The 23,318-nt window shown below is 41.8% G+C and overlaps 2 protein-coding genes across 4 annotated transcripts in view; one reads left to right on the forward strand and one right to left on the reverse strand.

Annotated features, from left to right (window-relative positions):
• optc (opticin) overlaps positions 1-1,196 on the reverse strand; it is an 8,319-nt gene extending 7,123 nt beyond the window's left edge. For 2 of the 3 annotated variants that reach the window (XM_064306014.1, XM_064306012.1), the window contains exon 1: positions 1,048-1,196. The gene's annotated coding sequence lies outside the window, so the exon portion shown is untranslated. Of the gene's footprint in view, positions 1-258; positions 467-1,047 lie in introns of those variants that run through there. The other variant, XM_064306013.1, reaches the window with a different exon arrangement.
• A 5,037-nt stretch (positions 1,197-6,233) lies between these two features.
• LOC135238354 (renin-like) lies at positions 6,234-18,600 on the forward strand. Its single transcript, XM_064306142.1, has 9 exons — positions 6,234-6,486; positions 8,660-8,813; positions 9,271-9,394; positions 10,249-10,367; positions 12,324-12,520; positions 12,892-13,014; positions 13,614-13,740; positions 17,021-17,119; positions 17,702-18,600. Exons 1-9 carry the CDS (start codon positions 6,419-6,421, stop codon positions 17,861-17,863), a joined length of 1,173 nt encoding a protein of 390 aa, XP_064162212.1. The 5' UTR covers positions 6,234-6,418; the 3' UTR covers positions 17,864-18,600.
• The last annotated feature ends 4,718 nt before the right edge of the window (positions 18,601-23,318 follow it).

Consider the following 23,318-nt stretch of genomic DNA (forward strand, 5'->3'; position numbering starts at 1 on the left):
TAATTTCTATCCATCCTTTGTACTCAGCAACAGCTGGGAACATAGTAGGCAGCAGTGAATGAATGTGAGCACACTCAACCATTCTTTGGAATTTAATGTTTGACCTTCTTTAGAATTTCAAGAAGATTTCAACAAACAAAAATTAAAATTTAAATAACCCTTGAGAAAATGGGAAGCTTCATCCAATGAAAAAAAAAAGAAAAGAAAAAAGAAAACAAACAAGCAGGGCCTCCAAACAGCATAAATAAATTATCTTACCCAGAAGCCTATTGCTGAGCTTTCCTTGACCTTTGACCTTTGACCTTTGACCCAGTAGGTCCAGTAGGCAAATTAAATCAGGCTTAAGCCTCCCGGTGATTCAGCTGTCGCACCTGTGTGTCACTGCGCTCTCGAAGCGCAGCGAAGAATGCGGAAAAGGTGGAATGTTTGCTCCTGAACGTCGCGTGAGTCTGTGAACGGGAGACTTTGTCTGCGCTGCCTTAACCCGAAGACATCAAAAGCGACTGAAAATAAACACTTAGAACCTAAGATGAAAAATAACTGTAAAAAAAAAAAAAAACAAAGTTGCATTTTAAAGGGAACAATTAAAACCATTATTGCTATCGCAGTCACAGCCTTGCTTACATTCAGCAATGATATGCGCAGTTTGATTCATGCAAACCAGTCAGTCGCATAGAAAATGATAAAGTAACCCCCCTCCCCCCACAAAAAAAAACTGCTGGAAATGTAATTTCCAAAGACTAAAAACGTAAAACAGACCAATTAAAGCAATTAGTCACCAAGTCTTGCACAAAGGAATTTTTAAAAGCTTGTCAGGTTTTTTTTTTCATTTTTTTTTTTTAAATAAGCAGTCTTAGTACATTCTTTTGTCCAAATCCTACAATCCTGAGCCCTAACAAAGGAGACCTGGAATTATTAAGACCATACCATCTTTTCCCATTTTCTCTTTCACAATAGTAACAATTAGAGCAAGAAAAAGGAATTATGATTGCTGAGTTTGGGGTTTTATTTGAAGACAAAGGAGAGGAAAAAAAAAAAAGTACATACCTCTTTTTTTTCCTGTATCTTTTTTTCCACCTTTCTCTCTGCCGGTGCGGCTCTCTGGGGAAGCTGTCTGGTGGACTGGAGCCCTAATGGTGGGTTACGGACGGGGAGGGCGAGACCGGCAGCGTGTTCACCCCCATTGTTAGCGACGGTAAGGGGGAGTTGGGTGTATGTTTGGGGGGGGGGTTTGGGGTTGGGGGGTGTCAGTAGAAATGGGTTTACTCAGCTGTCAGCAATTGACACTTTCAATATTTAAACTTTCAGGCCGCTGGTCCTGAACGAACGCTACAAGCAATATGTTGCAGATGCCACACAAACAGTCACTGTGCCCCTCACTAGGAGTTTTTTTTTGTTGTGGTTATTAAATAAACTGGCCCATTTCCTACACCTATCACACACCCCTACAGCCCCTACATGATCACTTGCATGCAGCTACACACATTAGGGATTAAGCCATACCTGCTGTATTTTCAGCTGTAGTTTTAGAAGAGAGGAAAAATACAGCCAAATGTTATTTTATCAATCTGTCACTTTTTTTTAGATGTGGGAACAGGTCACATTACTGATTCACATAGCAGGGACATCAGTGCATCATTTAAAAAAAAAAAACACATTATATTGTATACCATTACGGTTAAAGTTTAATCTGACTGTGCGAAACATGACATGCTATCATAATCATCAGTTATACTTGTGAAATGTACTTTATTTAAAAATTCATCCACAAATCTATTGTTTTTGTATTTCTCAAGAAAATTAAAACGAAGAAAAGGAATGCTTAAAACTACTGGATTAATATGCAGATTCCTTCATTAAATGAAATACAGTGCCCTGTTGATAAATGGGAATTTAAAGGCACCAAAATGGGAAGAAAAAAAAATATTTTAGATGATTTTGTGGTAAAATGTTCCATCTTTAATTAATGTCTGCAACGCCAGAGACGAATAAAGCTTGTTCAGAGAGCATGGAAACACTGCTGTGACTTCAGTGTTGTCAGAACAAATACAGATAAACACAGAAGCTGAATTCTCAGCCGACATGTTTTACAAAATGTGTTCATTTTCATGTTATTCATTTTGATGTTTGTTCATTTATACCAACATATTATTTGTCTGCTTGAAGTAGTCAAATAAATAAAAATCAATTTGACTTGGTATCTCGAAGCATATTTGTGCCCAATTGAGCTGGCCTTCTTTTACTTGAGCAAAAAAAAAACAAAAACAAAAAACAAAAAACATAAATATAAAACAGTGAGGAGCTGTCCAGTCTCTAAGGATAAGGAAGTAAGTGGGTAGAACAGATTCCCTTTAACTTTTAACTTGGTTAAGTTTCTTTCTTTTGCTTTTCATCATGGGCCAGTGCTTGACTGTAGAGCAGGGATCATCAACTCTGGCCCTCGAATCCAAATCCAGCCCTGGTTTTCTTTTCTCCTGGGTAATTAGTGCTACTGATTGGCCAGGCTGTCTTCACACCTGACTCCCAGGCAAAGGGAGGGTGGAAAACCAGCAGTTCTCGGCCCTCGAGGACCGCGAGCTGCTGATCCCTGCTGTAGAGAGTGGTTTTATAGATGAGATACAAATGCTCTAGTGATTCATTGGTAAATGAGGGAGAGATATCTGGCTGCCATGACCTGAATTTTGTGGCCTGCACTGGGGGAGAATTATTTTGTTTTCTTGTCCTCTCCTCTTATCTCTCTCTCTCTCTTTCTCTGTCTCCCTTACTCTCTCTCCCCTCTCCCTCACTCTCTCTCACTCATATACATGTTTCACATATGAGCCAATCTTTCACTTGCCTGTTTCTCATAACCTTTTTTTACCCATTTCATGTACAGTATGAATCAAATCTTTACTTGCCTGTTTCTTATATATAGTCTTCATACCTCTTTTGTACATGAGTCAAACAATCAGTCACTTGTTTTTTTAATATTCACTTGCCTGTTTCTTATAACCTTCACTTACCTCTTTCATACATGAGTCAAATCTTAACTTGCCTGTTTCTTTAACATTCACGTACCTCTTTCATACACGAGTCAAACCTCCACTTGCCTGTTTCTTTAACATACACTTACCTGTTTCATATATGAGTCAAACCATCACTTGCCTGTTTCTTATAACCTTCACTTACCTCTTTCATACATGAGTCAAACTATCAGTCACCTGTTTCTTTAACATTCACTTACCTGTTTCACACATGAGTCAAACCTTCACTTGTCTGTTTCTCATTTGAGTTAAGACTTTGCATTTTGCGCCACCTAATTTCCATGAGTCAGAAATGCTAGTTGCTCAGCTCAGTGTTCTGTTGCAGTAGTAGGTAGGAGGAGACGGCTCAACAGTTGATTAAATTGCCCAGTGGCTATTATTATTATTTTCTTTTCCAGTTGGCAGGCAGTGAGGGGCACTCTGGAAGGTTCTCTCGTGACCCGTAATTCTGGGGCGGGGGGGTCAGCCGGTCTCTTTCCCACACGTCTGAGTGGAGGCCTTGCGTCAGACCCCCCCCCCCCTCTTGACCTCCCCTCTGCACCCCACGCTACGCTACCAGGCATGGGAAAAAAGCTCGTCCTGGGTGCCCAGAAGCTTCCGGAAAACAGGCCTCGTTACTCAGCCGGATCTCTCATGCACTTTGCATTCGCATTGACCTGCAGAGTACGGCCACGTTTTCTGCAGCCTCGTTCCAACGTACGTCCGACAGGCCGCGTTTCACAACGGGGGCTTGATATCAGAACATTACTAAGCGACATGTAGCACGCATGTGTTCTTCATCACGGTTTAAAATTCCCTGAAATATGAATTGACAAGATTTCTTGGAATCCTTCCCTCTCTGAGTCTCTGAGTCAATGTACACAGGGGGGCGATAAACATTCCAAGGGGGAAATTAACGAAATTCTGTAATGCTGGAACCTGGAATTTAGAATCGCACTTGTACAAAAAGAAACGACTATGTGAGTAAAGCTTCAATTATTTGCTGTTTCTGTAAGTACTGTTCCACACACCATCTCTGCCTCTGACTAAATCCCAGCTGGTTGATCCTTCGAAAATGTATCACCCCTTTGTGACTACCCCCCCACCCCCCACCCCCCATTTGTGGTGGTATGTATCTGGTACTAATCAATTACAAGCTCTGTTTCTGGGTTGCCATTCATTTCTTTAAGACATACAAACAGACTCCCCTGAATCCTTTGAATGCCAGTGTACTCGTATAGATAGCACTGTCTTCCTCAGGCTGTTGGTTTTCTAAACAGGGTCAGGCAAACGTTGGATCAGTGAACAGCATCCATTATACACTATTCATTCTCTGGAGGACAAAGAGGAGGAAGAGAGAGAAACCACTGAGTGTCTCTCTGAGTCATTATGAAAGGAATGTTTCCCATCTGTGTCAAGTCTCACAGGAGAGAGTCCATGAGAGAGAGAGAGAGAGAGAGAGACCAGTCTGTTCATTTTTATTTTTTTTGTTCTGAGATTAAGAAATAACCTGAGCAGGTGGTCAAATGAAAGTTGCTGAAATTTTCCGTGGAGATGCTTGTTTATTTCAAATTAAATTCAGAACAGAACTGAATTGAAAGCAAGTTAAGGAATGATGACTGACTAAAAGGTGTTTTCTCCTCAGTGACATAAGCCTATAGTCACAACAGCAGTGAACAAATGTCGGAAACCGCTACACGATAAATATGATTACTTTCCATTCTCTTGCAGCAATGCTTCTTGGAAGATTAAGAGATTAAGAACTTGGCAAACAAGTCCACAAGCATTGAACATCAACATTTTTGCTTCTGTTCCAAATGTAGCACTCATTGTTTTCTAATGAGTCTGGACTTTTTACAGAAGCCAGATTTTGTAGGCCTCTTCAGCTGAGCAATTCTTGTGGTATTGTATTTTAATTTGGGGCTTTCAGAGGCAAGAAATATCGGCTCAACTCAATATGTTTTTCAACATGTTTAAAATATAGGAAAGATTGTATCAGAAAAAGGTGTTTTCCAGTAGCATCCGTTTCCTCTTTAAGAGGGAAACTGTCAGATAACCCCACAGCGTCCATTCATCCATCCATTATCTAACCTAATTATATGGGGGGGGGCCTCCAGGCCTGAGACAAAATGCCTGCCCTGTGGCTGTCATTCAAAATCTTTACCTAAATTTTACACCCCATTGGGCCCCTCCCCTTCCTCCAGGGCCCGGGACAATGTACCGGCTGCCCCCCCCCTGTCTCCCCCCCCACCCCCCCCCCTCCACCCCCCGTCTCCCCGTCCCCCCGTCCCCCCTGTCCCCGGTTGACAGTGGCCCTGTGCTTATTAGGTTTGGAGCCTATCCCAGCATGCACTGGAAGGAATACATTTTGGACAGATTGCCAATCCATCACAGACCTCTCAGTATTCTTGATCCAATTGATGTTCCTTGTCAAATTATTGACTTCAAACAAATATACAGTAAGTAAAAAATAAATTAAAAAAACCATAAGCAAGATAAATTATGTTTGTTGAGAGCAAAAATATAAAAGTTGCTATAGATTTTTTTGAACCATAAACAAAAAATGCTATATAAACATGCTCAGAATTAATGTAAAAACCTTCAGTTGGTGCTTGCAAGCCATTGTCATGCAATATTGTCTTTGCTTATGATCGATTCTCCCTTGTCCGCAATTTTTATATTTTAGTTTTTTCATTGATTTGACATGTAGTCGAGGTTAGACACAAAACACAAAGACTCAATAACTCTTCTTACATATTGTTCAAACAGACACATAGGTGGACATTGAGCAGCTTCTGCATTGTCTTTCACCTGAGGATTGCATAAATTTCATTAACATTTTTTTTTGTGTTTATCTAATTAATCACTGCTTACTTACAGTTTAGTTACCTAATGTGGAGACAACAAATATGATGCGTGGTAAAGGAATCGCATTACTTCCCTCACACTGAGTCTCGCCTCCTTTTCCACACACAGTTTTTGGCTGGTGACATTCAGACTGTAGAACGGTGACATGGGGTCAACTTTGCAAAAAATATGGCCTTGAGAGCAGGATCTCCCTATTTACCATCTCAGGACCTTCCAGTGGGGTCAAAGGTGAGAGTTCAGGGTGACCATTTTATCAGAGGAGGGCCGGGTTGAGAAAATACGGCGGTGAACGTTGCCATGGAGACATGTCCGTCGGTCGGTACTGTACGGAGTGATGGTCGTATAAAAAGAGCGGGAAAAGCCCAGTCTACCAGAGACGCAGGCAAAGGAATCGAACGAAGAGTGAACAAACTGAGAACATTTGATTTTCATCGTTCTTTTTTTTTTAAAACCATATTTTTATTTAAAGTTTATTTACTTTTATTTGTTTATTTATACATTTTTTCTTCGAAGACATCGTCTGAGTGGCGCCTGGCACTCTTGTTACCATGGCACCACGATGTTGGCCTGTAATTGTGTTGTCAATGCTGATGTCCACCAGCCAGGCTTTGAGAAGGTAATCTTTACTCTCTCTCTCTCCATAGCAACGGAGCCAAAGATATATATACGCAAAGAACAAAGAATTAAACATGGCTCCCGTTCACGGAATGTTTCAATAGGGGGAAAAAACTAACGCCACAGATAAAAGACACTGTTAACTATCGTTTACTTTCTTGGATGACTGCCTTTCATTTATCTGCAAGAATAATTATTATTACTGTACGTGTATGATAACACCAGTCAAGTTTGCGTATTATTTTTTATAAAGGTGCATGCATACATAATAGATATAGTAATGTACAAATGCTTCTACAAACACTTCAGTCAGCTGAAATTACCGGCACTGTCAACAAAGTAAGATAAATGAGGAAAGGAAGAAAGGGAAGAAGTTGAAGGAGATGAGAAACAGAAGCTCATTCAAAATTTGCCCTCAAATTTGAGACATTTAAATGCAAGTGAAAGTTACTTTTTTCCATTCCTGAACAGTTATTCATTTACACATGCTGAAAAGGGCAATTCAATTCCTTGACTGAAATAATTTTATATGGAAAATGCACATGTGTAACATGTTCACATGTATTATTCTGTAGTAATACAAAGTCTTTAACTTTGAAATCAATAAATGTTTTATTCATTACTCATTAATTTATTCATTACTCATTACTTGAGAGGTAAAAATGGTTGGAATGTAACGCTAATTGATAAAAAAGGTATGAGCTTTATGGGGAAGCAACATGCAGTCATTGTTTGATTTTAGGTGATTTCTGGGTTCTGTATTATTTTATTATAAAATTTGAGTGCTGCACAAGCAGGGTGAATACATTTGCACTCACATTACAAACACAGCGGAGGAAATCTATGATTATTCACAGAAGGGCTTGTGACCTCTTCCCAACACGGATTTCAATTTGCTTGCTGAACGACAGCACAAACGCTGTGCCATCAATCACAGTGTGGCTTGGGATATTTGCTGAAAGTTGTATTTGACACGTACTGTACGCATGTCCACATGACAGATGCACACTGTCTTACCTGTTCAATAATTCAACGCTTCATACAAAGGCTTGTTTGCTCTGGATAGGAGTGTCTGCTAAATGTAATGCACTGTTTTAAAAATATACATATTTTAATGTTCTTCTGGCACCTCATAAATCACCAGTACAGCCACGTAACGATGACCTTTACCACTGTATCTGTGTTTCCATCAGAATAGCAAACACAATTCAGACAGAAAGCAGAGCACAGTCACAACCTAAATTTAAATTTTCAACAGAAAACATCATTGGGACATTTTACAACATCGCAATAAGCTGTCACTTGGCTGGACTGATTAACAACAATGCATAAGCGATTTGACAGTGTTTCCTGTTTTAAACCCTCTGAAGCAAGCTTGCAGCTAACGTAAGCAGGTAAATAGTTCACTTCTGCTTTTAACCTAGGAAAATGTTTCTACAAGCAAAGAAAAAAAAAGAAAAATGTAAATGTAGTTTAGTGGGATGATTGTTTAATCACATCCCTCAGTTAAAGATTATGTTGTCCATTTGAGCCAATTAGATTATTTTTACTTTTTAAAAGTACAAAGAGCTGGATTTTTCAAACATGCTAACAAGGCTACTTGACAATGACTCAGTATGATTTTCATCAGATACAGTGCTGACTTGTCGCGCTATACAAACTTGCAATGAACACTAACTTGAGCAACAGGTGCGTGGAGCGAGAAAAAAATTCTAAATAGAGGAACATGCTGTCCGCACACTGTTTTCAAAAAAGACCAAAGTCAAAATTTCCTTATTCAACAATTTAATTTGCAGAATCAAATGGTCTTTTAAAAAAAGAGCCTCAAATGTTTCAACATACAGTTTTCACAACACACACAGTGCACCTCAGATTTCTTGGGACCCTTGACAAACGGCTCTGCAAAATACATTACATTACAGGCATTTACCCAGGGCGACTTACACAACTTTTACACAGCATTTTACACTGCATCCATTTATACAGCTGGATATGTACTGAAGCAATGCAGGTTCGGTACCTTGCTCAAGGGCACAACGGCAGTGTCCCACCTGGGAATCGAACCTGTGACCTTTAGGCTCCTTAGCCGTTACACTACACTGCCGCACAAGGCCCGGCCTCCGCCACAGTGTGACCCTTCCGGAATCTTCCGTCCCGCCCCCCCCCCCCTGCAGGGTGAGCCTGAGGAAGATGCCGTCCGTCCGGGAGACGCTGCGGGACATGGGCGTGTCACCCGCCCAGGCGCTCGCCGCGCTGGCCGAGGCGCCGGCCGGTGACCCCGCCTCCGGGAACGGCACCGCCCCCACGCCACTCATCAACTACTTCGACGTAAGCCCCCCCCCCCGAGGAGAGGCCACGCCCCCCCCTCCCACCCCCCCAGCAGAACTCAAGCCGGTTGCCACGGCGCTGGCGGGGGTTACACACGAGTGCTCGCCAGGCCTGGCACTGCTGAGGAAGCCGTGATTAGATTTGACAGGCCATGTGACTGTGGCTTAGAGTTCCATGTCTGGTGCTTCTCCTCTGTCTAAGCAGAGGTGATTCTAGAGACTGGGCAGAGGGGGGGGGAGACTAGACAGAAAATCCCATAGGGCCCATCTGACTTACTTCCACTGTCATCAGGTTACCCAAAACTCAGCCCTCAGCCCCCCTCCAAACCCAACGCTTGAGGCCTCAGGCAGTTGTCAGTTCACCTCTGTATCTGCCCCCCCCCCTTTTTTTTCCTTCCATGAACGTTTCCCTCACCCTCTCCCCAGCTCCCTTATCTCTTCTCCCTCTCTTTTTCCAGACTCAGTATTTCGGGGAGATAAGCATCGGTTCCCCGGCCCAGACCTTCAACGTGGTGTTCGACACGGGCTCTGCCAACCTGTGGGTGCCCTCTGCCACCTGCTCCCCCCTCTACACCGCCTGCTGTAAGCCTGGTCACTTGATGCCCTCTCCCAGATACCCACTTTTTTTAAAAAGGAGATTTCCTGTGGCACAAGTGCTGCTAATAATCGCTGCTTAACATGTAGAAACTAGTTAGAAAAGCTCGGCAGTAATTCAGTACAAAAAAGAATGACGCCAGCTGGTCTTTTAAGGTCTTTTTGTTTGTTTGTCAAATTCTAAGAGACCACAGGCACAAAACTGTGCTCTACTAATTCGCACCCTTAGAGGGCAGCATTGTTACACTGTTCCATTTGATTATTTATGTATTTGCATAGTATTGTCTGCATAGTACTGCGCTGTTTTTCCCACTAAATGAAATCAAGGATCTGATTTACAATTATGAGAGGATTATTGTTTTGGTTTAAATAGTTTACATCAGAATGATTTATTTGGAATGCTATTCTATCAAGCGTAGAAGATTTGTTTTTGCATATTTTCTTCATATTTGTTTTATTGTTTTCTTTCAATTAAGCATTTATGTATTTATCCAATGTGTGTAATCCCAGATTACGTTATAGTTTACATTTCACATTCACGCAACCGCATATTATTCTTGAAGAATTATCGGTTCAAATACCAACAGGATTAAAACCCTGCCAACATCTGGTTATATATCCACCTCTCTAACCTCTACTCTGTGTTTCTGCACCATTATTAGCGCTATAAAACGTCTTTTGAGAAAGTAATGCTAAAATGCTAAAACGAGCCTTTGACGTGTAACTGCCTACCGCCTTTGATACGTAATTGCAAACAAACACGCGCGTGTTTTAATGGAGCTCGTTTTTCCCAATTTCCCGCTCTGTTAAATCCAGCAGCATAATGTCTGTCACACCCTCAGTTACCCACAACAGATACGACTCCTCCCAATCACGGACGCACGTCGAGAACGGAACGGGGTTTTCCATCCAATACGCCACTGGAAATGTGCGGGGTTACCTGAGCGAGGACGTGGTCGTGGTGAGTGCTGCAACTTAAGAAAAAAAATGCTCGTAAGATTTTCTTTTCGTCAATTGAGATAAAAGGATAGAGAAAACATAAGGTTTGAAAAGATGGATGACATTAAACGTTTAGCCCAATCACTGTTTCTGCAGCTATTTTGTCACGTCTGAGCCTGCATTTGTCATAATACACTATATTTACCCCCCCAAAAATTGATAACTTCTATCTATCTATCTATCTATCTATCTATCTATCTATCTATCTATCTATCTATCTATCTATCTATCTATCTATCTATCTATCTATCTATCTATCTATCTATATGTTACTCACCTGATTCAAAGAAATATTTCTTCTTCATCTTAAACTAAGCTAATGCTGTTAAAATTTTTTGAGTTTAATTGGGAGCCAATAGTTTTTTTTTGTTTTTTTTTTTAACTGTGTAATTTGTAACTATTCATAGTGACATAGCACTGTCATACACATGACATAGCAGCTGCCACAACATGGCATAACAGATTATGTCAGTTTTTTTTTTTTTGTCAAATTACACTTTTCTCAGTAAATGTTACGCCACTAGCAGCTGTTACGCCATCTGGATCCAGAATCTTGCAAGTCTGCTGCAACTCAGAAACTCAGAACCTAGTTTCTTTGAAGATGTTTAAGAAACTTAAACCCTTTTTCTTACCGAAAGAAATTGGGACAGAGAAGAGGAGATTTTGCTCATTATCAATGGGTCACATTCCAGCTGATCATGACCCATTGATATTGTCAAATGAAAATTGATTAGATTTATCAAGTAATTAATTTAATGAAGGGCTAAAGTGTTTAGGCGGGAAACAAACACTGTAAGACGCAGGCCCCCATGAGAATCACCCCGGTCGTAATTACCAATGGAAAGGTCACATTACATCGCGCCTGTCCATCAGACCCTCAGAGGAGCGAGAGTGACAGGTAAGACACCCGGGCGGTTCTCGCTCGCCTCAATGGACGGCTGGGCTTTTACGGAGCCGATGACCGCCAGCGTAGACATTTCAAACAAAATGCAGAAGTGGCCGGTCGCTGCCGCCGTTAGCCGTCTTTTCGTTGCTCAAGCGCGTCCAAAGAAAACAGCATTGAGTCAATCCAGTTCCCCTAAATAGTCTGTTCTAACTAACTAGTCTCCGATTCTGTACTTGACAGCTGCGTCATAATTCTGAAGATTCAATCATTATTTTGTCGACATTTCTCAGAAGCAAGACGCAATTCAGAGGCACAGTGAGTGTTGTGCATACACACGCGAGTGCAGGAACCCATTTAATCAGTATGTCATGAGATTAAATTGTACCAGATCTGAAATATATGTGTGACCTCCGGCAGAAGTAATCTGGCTGGTATGGGTTTGTTTCCCAGAAAGTTAGGCAAATGAAAATTTGTGTTCTTTGAAAATTTCTCTGGGATGATGATTCTTGAGTGGGCTTGAAGAAAAAGAGCATTTTAAAATGTTATTCAGTTTTATTATTCTGGATAAAAAATTATTCTGCAATTGTGCTTTGTCATTCATGTTACTTTTATTGTTAAAATGCGCAATACATCAGCAATTAATCTTACTAATTAAAGCAATATAACAGATGTGTAACCATGAAAACCAACCAATGGAATGACATCAACAAACACCTACTTGAAACTTCAGCAGATGCTCTGATTGGCTATGTGTCCCATTGTGCAGCAGATGCTCTGATTGGCTGTGTGACCTGCTGTGCTGCAGATGCTCTGATTGGCTGCGTGACCTTCTGTGCTGCAGATGCTCTGATTGGCTGCATGACCTGCTGTGCAGCAGATGCTCTGATTGGCTGTGTGACCTGCTGTGCAGCAGATGCTCTGATTGGCTGCATGACCTTCTGTGCAGCTGACCGTCTGATTGGCTGTGTGACCTGCTGTGTAATAGATGCTCTGTTTGGCTGTGTGACCTGTCGGGTAATCACTCTGTGGTAGGTGGGCGGGATCCCCGTGGTTCAGGTATTTGCAGAGGCCAACGCCCTGCCTGCCATGCCTTTCATATTCGCCAAGTTCGACGGGGTTCTGGGCATGGGGTACCCCAACGTCGCCATCGACGGCATCACCCCAGTATTCGACCGCATCATAAACCAGCACGTCCTGAAGGAGGAGGTCTTCTCTGTGTACTACAGCCGGTGAGTCCGTCATCTCTCATTACAAGAAAAAATGTTCTTTTTGAAAATGCTCCGTGTCCATGCTTTATAAACATTGTTTAAAGGAATTTTTAAAAGGTACTATTGCTGGGAAACCTTACTTTAAACTGCCTGCCTTAGGTTTCTCAAGGCTAACCTGCATTGCACTGATTGGTTGTGTGAACTGCTTTGCATACCTTAACATCAAATATATATGGAATATTTTCCATATAAATGACCACAAGTGTCCAAATGATGTACAAAAAAAAAAAAACACCCGTTTCTAAGACAAAATGAATATAAAATGACTGAAAGGCACGGCTTTAAAAGAATGTGACGTGGCTACATTGTCTTCGAACCTGTGTTTCCGGCAGAGACCCAAAGCGCACACCTGGAGGAGAGATCGTGCTGGGGGGCACTGATCCCAACTATTACACCGGCACCTTCCAGTACCTGCAAACCAACCAGCTGGGCAAGTGGGAACTCGGGATGAAAGGGTGAGATATAACAAAAATTAAAAAATGATGTTGTGTTTAGGAAAATGGGCTTCAATCATAATATTTAAGTCCCACCACACACTCGATGTTAAGGCAGTGCATTATGGATTATGGATACATATTATATATTAAACAGTATATTGCCAATTACAGTGCATAATATAATGTTGCTTGACCTCCTATATGTCTCTGTGTCTCTTTTGCTGTCTCTCTCTCTCTCACTCACACACACTCTCTCTCTCTCTATCTCTTGCTCTGTCTATCTCTCTCTCTGTCTCTCCCCCCTCTCTCTCCCCCGCCCCTCTCTCTCTCTCTCTCTCTATCTCTTGCTCTGTCTATCTCTCTCTCTCTGTCTCTCTCCCGCCTCTCTCTCTCCCCCGCCCCTCTCTTTCTCTCCCCCCCACCCCTCTCTCTCTCTCCCTCTCTCTCTCTATCTATCTATGTCTCTCTCTTCTCCAGTTTCTCGCCTCTGTTCTGCAACTCACCCAACACACTCCCCTCTCCTGCCCCGCCTCTCCGTTCCTCCTACCTCACCCAACTAGCACGGGTCGCACTAAGGCTCGCTCGTAACCTACACAGGGTCCACTTCGTCAGAGCAGGGAGGGCTACGTCCAGAGGTCAAAGAGGAGGGACCTAGCAAGGGGATACAGTGAGAGGGGTCCGTCCAACAGGCCCCAGGTGGACACGACAGGTCCGGGAGTGACGATCACGGGCCCGCCTCACGGAGTACTAGAAGGGCCATAGGAGGCCACGAGACGTCACAGCAGAGGGAAGAGAAGGGGTACGCAAACATAAGGAGGGGTACACAGACAGAGGGAGGGGTACACAGACAGAGGGAGGGGTACACAGACAGAGGGAGGGGTACACAGACAGAGGGAGGGGTACACAGACAGAGGGGGGGCTACGCGGATAATCCTTGCTGCCCTTGTCCTCAGGCGTCTTACATGTACATGAAAGAAAGACATTCACCACAGAGGGTTTAGCTCTGCTGTCCGACAAATTACAGTCCACAGTTTATGTTGGCACCATACAATCTACACCGAAGGTCCTAGAACTACACGACGAGGGGAACAATAAAAGTCCAGGATGGGTCATTACCGTGCAGACCCATGCCTCGCAAAGGTCAGACTTTTGAGTCGTGAAACATACAAGATTTATGCACATGAGGGAGGCTGTATAAGGAATATTTCCTTGCAGTATGCTGTATAAAATGTTTTAGTATGCGCTGCATAACCTTTTAGTATGCTGTTACAGTTTTAGTATTATATTACAGGCATTTAACAGATGCTCTTATCCAGAGCGACTTACACAACTTTTTTTTTTTTACACAACTATACAATATCCCATATGTAACATCTCAAATAATATTCTTCCATTTCTGTGCGTAAGCAAAACATGTTAATAATATATTATGTGTTCCTTTAAAACATAGATGGAAAAGTGGCTTTATTGCTGTTGATAGACGTCAAAGCTCATTTTGGAAAATGAAAATTTTGCATCCTCTTTAAACGTTTTCTGCCAATGCAGACGTGAAGCTTACATTTTAGCATTAGTTACATAAACATAATATTGTATGGGAATTGCTCCAGTTTGAATGTCAACACCACAAGGTATACTTTAACAAAAATATTTATTTTTCATTTCAACCTGCATTTCTCTAATGAAAATCTGGCAGGGACATGTGAAATACACAGTGAAAGTTATACCATATGAAAGAAACAGAGCACAATGTTTTGTGTTATATTAGTAAAAGTTTGTGAATGCTCCATAAATGAATCCATGTGCTTCAAAAAAACTGAAAAGTAGAACAGAGGTGGGTAACCCGGCTTCAAAGAGTAGAAGTACTAACCATGTATTTGCTCCACCAGCATGCACTAAACCAGCTGATTACACTAATTAGTTATCCTACCTGGCTGAAGAGTTGTGCGAATTAGAATCAGCTGGTTTAGTGCATGTTGTTGGAGGAAATACATGGTTAGTACTTCTACTCTTTGAAGCTGGGCTACCCACCTCTGAAGTAGAAGAAAAGAACATAAAATCATCCATAGTTCCTGGATAGCCACAGTAAATGTGCATTCTATCTGATTACTGTTTAAAGATTAGCCTTGTTATAAGCTTATTTAACCCTTTGAAGAGTAGGTTTTTTGGAATGTTATTTTTTTATTTATTACTATTGTTATTTTTAGTGTTCTAGAACTCCATTTCTTTCCGTTACCAGTAGTGATTGTGACATCAGCATTAGACTGTTCAGTTAAAAAAATTCTCATCACATATTTGTGATCTAACAAAATGCTGGCTAATTTTAACAATTAGTGCAATGCAGAAGCCTTTTTTTTTTGCATAAACATTCATTACAAATCAAACTCATATTCTGCACAAACACAAAGTCGCATTAGGCCATCTCAATCTTTACCATCTGTTAGCAATCGCGATCTTCCAGCTGTTAGCTGAGAGCAGGGGCTGCATCAGTTTTGTAAAAAGGGTGGATGGGTGAGGTCTTTTGGCCGAAGATGAACACACGCTGTGGAGACCGTTTTAATATCTGGCTGGTCAGTTTCTTCTCAGGCATTGTCCAGTTGTTTTTGGGCATTCAGCTGAAACTAACATCTTGATAGTTTAGTACTTTACCCGCACCCTGGGTCTTTCTACAAGCTGAGTCAACTCAAACAGAATGTTCTTGTAGTCACCCTGAAGTTTTATTTTAGTGCTTTCTTTAAACAATTTAAAATTACCTTAATGGTCCTAATAGTTATAATTTATTGTTATTTTTTAAGAAACTTGTCAACGTTGCTTAATTGAGCGGTCACATAGGTGGTGATAGTAAGCTTCCCTTGTGAAGACTGTACTTAAAAAAAAAACTAAATAAATAATGCAAATTTATGGTAAAATACTGGGAAGTAGATTTTTACAGTGTGCATTCTTGATCGGAAAGCCTGCACAGGTTACTTTCCTTGTTAGGGTGGCCAAGTTCTAATGTCCGGTTAGTCTCTAAAAATTATCTCTCTATAGTCTCTCTGCATATTCTATCCATGTTACAAGGTACAGGAAATATTTAATATATTTTTTATATATAACATAGTAAATAAGGCTTTTTGAAAATAGGATTGCCATTGCACATCTGCGTACATGACACATAAGAAAATAAAACTTGAGATTTATTACTCAACGTATTTTATAGATTGTGCGCTTGCACAGCTGCAGTCAGAATGTCTTTAAAATAAAACTAAATCTTTTGTACATTAACAGAATGCCTTTTAATGGGAATTCAGTTAAAGGACAATGGTTCTTTACAAGTGCACTCAATAAAGAGCATGCTCAGAGTAATTAACGCAATAAAACTCCAGATCCAAAAAAAAAAAAATGGTATACAAGTCCTTAAAACATAAACACTTAAGCAATACAGCACAAGAGTACCATAATCGCTTCTATAAAAACGGTTAAAGCATATACGTAGAAACAATTAATTGATGACACAATGTTATTTATTTTGTAATATTATTTGTTCGTAACAGTTTGTGTGTGGAGTGATATTGCTCACAAACAGGATGTTTGATTAACTGTTACTCTCTCGCAGGGGTGCCCAATCCTGTTCCTAGAGAGCTACCATCAAATAGGTTTTCATTTCACACCTTAATTTGGCAAACCTGATTCTACTAATTAGCAGCTTGGCAAGATCGCTAGCTGTTGAATGAGGTGTGCTTTGTTAGGGTTGGAGTGAAAACCTACAGGACGGTAGATCTATAGCTGTTGAATGAGGTGTGGCTTTGTTAGGGTTGGAGTGAAAACCTACAGGACGGTTGATCTATAGCTGTTGAATGAGGTGTGGCTTTGTTAGGGTTGGAGTGATAAGCTACAGGACGGTAGATTTCCAGGAACAGGGTTGGGCAGCCCTTCTTTATCGGGTTTGCAATCACCGTAGAACGCCAATCAGCATCCAGGAACGAAACAACCCGTTTTATAATGCCTCTCACAATCTCTGTCCCCTTCCTGTGCTTCCTCTCCACAGTACATCGTGAACTGCAATCTGGTCAAGTCCCTGCCAAGCATTTCCTTTCAGTTCAATGGTGTCGACTATCCACTGACAGACGAGGACTACATCCAATGGGTACAGTTTGTTTATGGAATAATTACACAGACACAGTAGCCTAAAATGTTCAGTGTTAAATCAACTCTTACAGTAGTACATATGGCTGGCTGGTCTGAAACTCTGAGGTTTGTATCTCTGGATTTCTACAGTGTATTTAACCCCGAAAACCTAAATATTAGTCAGTTCTTATAGCAATGCTGAGCTTTTTCTTTTTTTTCATTGTGTGTGTTTGTTTTTTGTCTGCTTTCATGATTATATCTAAACACAGTTCCAGTAATAGGGGACACAAGGGGACCACCGGGGGTGGAAAGTCCAGGATTCAGAAAGAAAGTAAAAGTCCTGCATCCTGTTTCTTCCACCCATGAACTCAGCCTGCTGATTTCACTGATAGGTCATACCTCCTGGCTGGATGATTGTGCTAGTCAGCGAACCCAAGTGATGGGAACAAAAATACTGGGGAGGGACTTTTACTTTCTCAACCTTCTGGATTTTCCACCTCTGGTTCCTGTAAGGATAGATACCGGTTGTTCATACAGAACAGCACCCTGGCCCTGAACCTCCTGATTTAAAATTTTTTTATTTTTTAAATTTTATCCGTAGCAGTCGCAGTTCGGCGAGGACACCTGCACGGTCACCTTCAGGGGCCTGGATGTGCCCCCCCCCACCGGCCCCATATGGGTGCTGGGGGCCAACTTCATCGCCCGCTACTACACGGAATTCGATCGCCGCAACAACCGGATAGGCTTCGCCACGGCGCTGTGATGACCGAAGCGCGCCGTAAATCCCTTCGCTGTCGATCTCTCTTCGCTACGTCGATCCCATCGAATACATGCGTCGCTTTCATTTGATCTAAAATGTGTGCCTGCAGCAGCGGTGAGTTCAATTACTCAAGCATTCTGGGCTTTTTTTTCCCCCCAGAATGCTTGAGTAATTTGTATTTCGGAATGTATTTGCTGAAGTAGCTATGTAATAGAAAATAGCGAAAATAAATAAATTCTCAACTGTATTTTAGAACCACAGACCATTCTTCGTCCTCACAGAGGGACAGGCACTGAAGACTCAGATATAGCGAGTTAGAGAGTTTTAGTGATCTTGTCCTAAATAATTTACTCCCATCTGCTTCTACACTTTAACAAAGATGCTGTTCACACCCCAGCATTAGACCGACCCCCACCCTCTGCATATGAAGTCTGGCTCAATAATGCATTTCATTATACCACAGAGTGTATAGCTGACCAGTACATAAAAGATCACAATAACCTTTATCTGAGTGTTATTTTTGTTAGATTGTATAGCTTTGTGTTTTTCTGTAGATTAAAGTCACCGGCAACTACAGTATAAACATGTATAGGCAAGCTTGGTCTGTAACCAAACAAGCATAAAAGCACCAGGGTATGCAACAAAAATGTATTGCCATATATTTAAATAAATATGCTGTACACTGAATAATGCATTTGTCTAAATGGATGAACTCCAAATACATTTCCAATGCAGGTGAATATATTGTCTTTTTTAAACTTAATAATACATAAAGAATACATTTATCTTGAAGACATGATAGCCAATGTTCATCTTATCTTCCTAGGAATTCTGAGTTCAAGCATATGGAAAGGATTATGCTCAAAGCATGGTTTATTTTGACATTCCTCTGTTTTAGGGGGGTTTCAGTGTCCTATTTTTCCAGCCAAATAACAGCATAGGTATTATGCAATTCTGAGCAATCTCGTTGGGAACCGTATTTGGATACCGACACAACTCTATGCAGCCTAATGAGAGAACACTGCGGTAGACATTCTTTAAATTTCTCACACCGTCTGTGCACTTACGTGATAGACATGAACAGCCAACATTTCCGAAAGAAAAACCTGTCTTTTACCCATAACTGTTACTCAAGGGTTATGGTAATTTGTATCACATTGCCTCAGAAATTCAACAGATGACTTCCGTATGGACTGTGTCACACAAGGTTGCGTACACCCCATCCTTGGGAAAACAAACTTGTAAACGCTATAAAAGCCGTCTAAACAACTTCAAGTTCATTTCTTCTAATTGGCAAATTGATTTTGACATTTAAAAACTATTACTGCATCTCTGTTAGGTCCAGGAAACCCACAATATTGTATAATATTCCTTTTAAAAAACCAAAACAAACAAAGCAAAAAAAAAACAACTGAAGGGCAGAGGTTTGATCATATGTGTTTATTTAACAGGCTACCCATTGTTTCCATTGCTGGTGAGACTGTTCATCTTGCTGGCGTTCTAAATTAAATATACTGTAATGAAGATCACTGGAGTCTCTTTTGAGAGTCTGTGACATTTTAAGAGTTTTACGACGTTAAACCTCTTAAAATGTAATGACTGTCATTTGAAGTTTATGTCTCTCACCAAATACCATTAAATTAGCAACACATTTTTACCATGAGCGTTGAAACAACAAGCATGTGTTCCGTGCCCTAGAAATGTCTGTTCTGGTAAATCAATGCAAATACTCAAAAGACTTTATGAATGAATAGTTCCCATTCCAGGACACCAAGAAGATCAACAGCAGCAGAACTAACGGGGAATTTTAGGTAACAGATCTTTCTACCATTTCATCACAAAACTACAGATTGATCTGTACATACAGTGACCTGCAATAACCTCCATAAATGTAATTTAAGTGCACAACATTTTTCTTTGCTAAAGTGGCATTGCAATGGGTACAAATACCAGAGTCAGCCTTGGAATATGCTTCTACTCGATGGTGACAGTTATGGTATGAAAACAGAGAGAAGTGGGCGGGCCTGAGGAAGGAGCAGGATACTTCTTTGATTGCAAACGCAAGACCACAGCAAGGCTAAAATCCTGCATAGTGTGCCTTTGACAATAACCATTTTTATTTCAGAAAATAAGACACTCACAAACATCTGTCACAGGCAGGACTGAGGGCCAACCCTTTTTGAACACGCTTCCTTTTAGTTCAAAGATTTTATTTTCAATAAAAATACTGTATATATATTAGGCTTGTAATAACCCTTACAATTTTATAATCAGTCATGTACTCATGTGAGCGATAAGGCTCAAGTGAACATACATATATATTTTATTTTTTATTTATTTCATTGCAGCCTTTTTTTTTTACATGAATCTGACCCGTAAGGCAGAGGTAGAAGATCCAACCATATCCAAAAAGAGTGTCTTAAAGATTTGTCAAACTGCACCTTAAAGACACATGGGAACGCAGAAAAAAAGAGTACATTTTACAGACGTGCTGCTAAGCGGAATCCAACCCGGGAAGATAGGAAGATAGGAAGATAAGAGGGGGGGAAATAACCCAAAAATAAATGAGCAGAACGATGAAGATTGAGGAGCTGTGGGTGAAGGGAGAACCGTGCGGGGGCCAGACGGCTGGGCCGGGAGGGCAGCTCCGTTTCGTTGAAGCCAGGCGCCTCTTCATCGTGACGGCTGCCGGGCGCGACCGAGCTGGGCAGCGTCCTGATTGGGCGCAGCTGTTCGTTGTTAACCTCGTTACTCAGCTGTTTCCTCCTGTCTGTTACAGAGCTGCCACCGTTCCCGGGCAGAGCGCGGGGGGGGGGAGGGGGCGGGGTCCCACATAGGGTGTCCCACATAGGGTGTCCCACAGGGCCCCCAAGCCAATGGAAAGCTGAGCCGAATCGGGAGCAGAATCTGGTTCTGTCCTTTTTTTTTGTTGTTACCGGCCTACTCACAGATCTGAGTGAGGGGGGTTGGTGGGCGACTCACAGACCTGGCAAGGGTTGGGGGGGGGCCTACACACAGACCTGGCAGGGGTTGGGGGGGGGGGGCATACACACAGACCTGGCAGGGTGGGGGCCTACACACGACTGCAGGGGTTGGGGGGCCTACCACAGACCTGGCAGGGGTTGGGGGGGGGCATACACACAGACCTGGTGGGGGTTCGGTGGGGGGGCCTACTCACAAACCGGGCGAGGTTTTTTTGGGGGGGGGGGGGGATGGTAATGGGGGATGATTATTATGATTGTGGATGAGGGTGGTTGAGATCATGGCTCAGGCGTGCCCGGGGGGGTTGGGGCGAGGGGGAGGCCGAATTGAAATTGCTCGACCGGTCAGGCCGTGCCGGGACGGGGTGTGAGCCAGCCGCCGTGGAAGACACCCCAGAATTCAAAATATTTGTATTTGAATTTCAAATATTTTGTTTTTTGTTCTTATTATTTTGGACGGTAGCCCGGCCCAGCAATCCAGCCAGGACCCAAAACTACAATGCCTCTCCTTTTATTTTCTTTGTTTTGTGTGCATTATTACTGCGGGAGTGGACTGTACGTGTCCCGCGGATTAAGATTTTAAGCTATTTCCTTTGCTCATATAGCCTGCTGTGCCCTCAGAGTGAGCTATGCACTGTCCTTACACGCAGGTTGTGGTAGTTTGTATATAATCACACTCATTGTGGTAGTTTTTATATAATCACACTCATTGTGGTAGTTTTTATATAATCACACTCATTGTGGTAGTTTTTATATAATCACACTCTTTGTGTGAGTGTTTTCTGTGCGGTCTTTGTGTGATAACCATTGTGGGTGTAAGAGTTAGGGTTAGGACTCGTTGATATGAAAGGGTAACATTAAAATGACTGGGAGTAGGACAGACCAATTAGGCAGCCAACAAAAGGAAAAAAAGAATGTGGGTAGGGTGGGGGGGGGGCAGGTGGGTGGGGGTCAGAGAGCTGTGTCACACTGTGTCTAATGTACATTCTTCTCTTGTGAATCATATAAATTTATGGTGCTAAATTTAGCTGGTCTGATAACCTGCAAAGCAAAATGCCGATGGATCATAGGTGTGATCCGTAGTGATCCGTCGCCTCCTTAAATGAAAAAGTACTATGTCGAAACTTCACGAATGGAATGGGTTTTTTTTTTTTTTTGTGTGGTGTCTCTCAATTGTAAGGTCAGCTGGTTAGGACGGTCTCGTGAAGACTGGGATCGCTTGACCTCACCTCCATGGCCGTCGCTAACAGCACCGCTATCAGCAGCGGCCACAAATCTTTCATTGCTTTATTGCACCCATGGGTAGAGCTGACCTCACCTCCATGGCCGTCTGGTTAGGACGGTCTCGTGAAGACCGGGATCGCTTGACCTCACCTCCATGGCCGTCGCTAACACCACCGCTATCAGCAACGGCCACAAATCTTTCACCGCTTTACTCCACCCGTGGGTTGAGCTGAGTAAACTCTTCTCGAAGACGGAGGTTTTCCGAGAAGTCAACGTCGGGTCACTCTCTTCGCTGACAGGTCTCGTGGGGAGAAATATGTTTTCCAGATCCAGCTCGAGCCCCTCGCGTTTCCGTCCTTTTCTTCCCCCCCCCCGTGTTCTTAGACAGATCATTGGGATTGATGACACACAAACACGGCCAGACGCACACCTGGAAAAGGCACGACCACATGTTCCGCCCTCGAGATTTGAGGACGAGGAATCCACAGAAGGCTTTTTTTTCTTGTTTTGCTTTCACTCAAGTTTTATGGCCAATTTCCCTGACATGTGTGTTAGCCCGTAGATCAACGTCTCGTCCTTCCACACAGACACAGAACCTTATTTACTCAAGTGACCTCCCCACTGAAAAGTAGCTAATAGTATATCATCGATTGATCTACTAGATCCTTAAATCACACTCATATATCATGTTAAGCATTTATAATTCATTGATTTGTCTAAAGTGAATTATATTATTTTTTAAGTGAATTTAAGTTTTTATATACGTAAAGTATGAGTGTCCATAATCAATCTTGTGGAATTATTATTATTATTATTATTACTATTATTATCATTGAAGTTGTTGTTGTTTTTGTCACACCAAAACTTAATTTTCACTTAGACTTCCCACATACATCACTAATTTATGCGAAAAATAAAAATAAATTTGTTAGGAAAGTATTTTAGTTCTCACGCCTCTAAGCAAGATCACGTTATTTCTGCTTTCCTATTTTGTATGCTGTGTTTGAAAGCACAGTCCTTCTGGCTAAGGTAAAATTCTGGGGTATTAAATTTGCCCCTTCGACAACTTAATAGTGTTAAATTAACTGTCGGCAGATTACCTGCACCGCTAACTGCTCACAGCGCCCTCTGTTTAATATCTCCTTGACATGGCATATCCTGGACTTTGAGAGAGAGAGAGAGAAAAAAAATTGTCGGTAAGCAATTTAAAGAAGGTATTTAACGGTTTAACCCTCTGTGCTCTCATTAATTTT

This window comes from Anguilla rostrata, chromosome 13, assembly GCF_018555375.3.
Source record: "Anguilla rostrata isolate EN2019 chromosome 13, ASM1855537v3, whole genome shotgun sequence".
NCBI classification, from domain to species: Eukaryota; Metazoa; Chordata; class Actinopteri; order Anguilliformes; family Anguillidae; genus Anguilla; species Anguilla rostrata.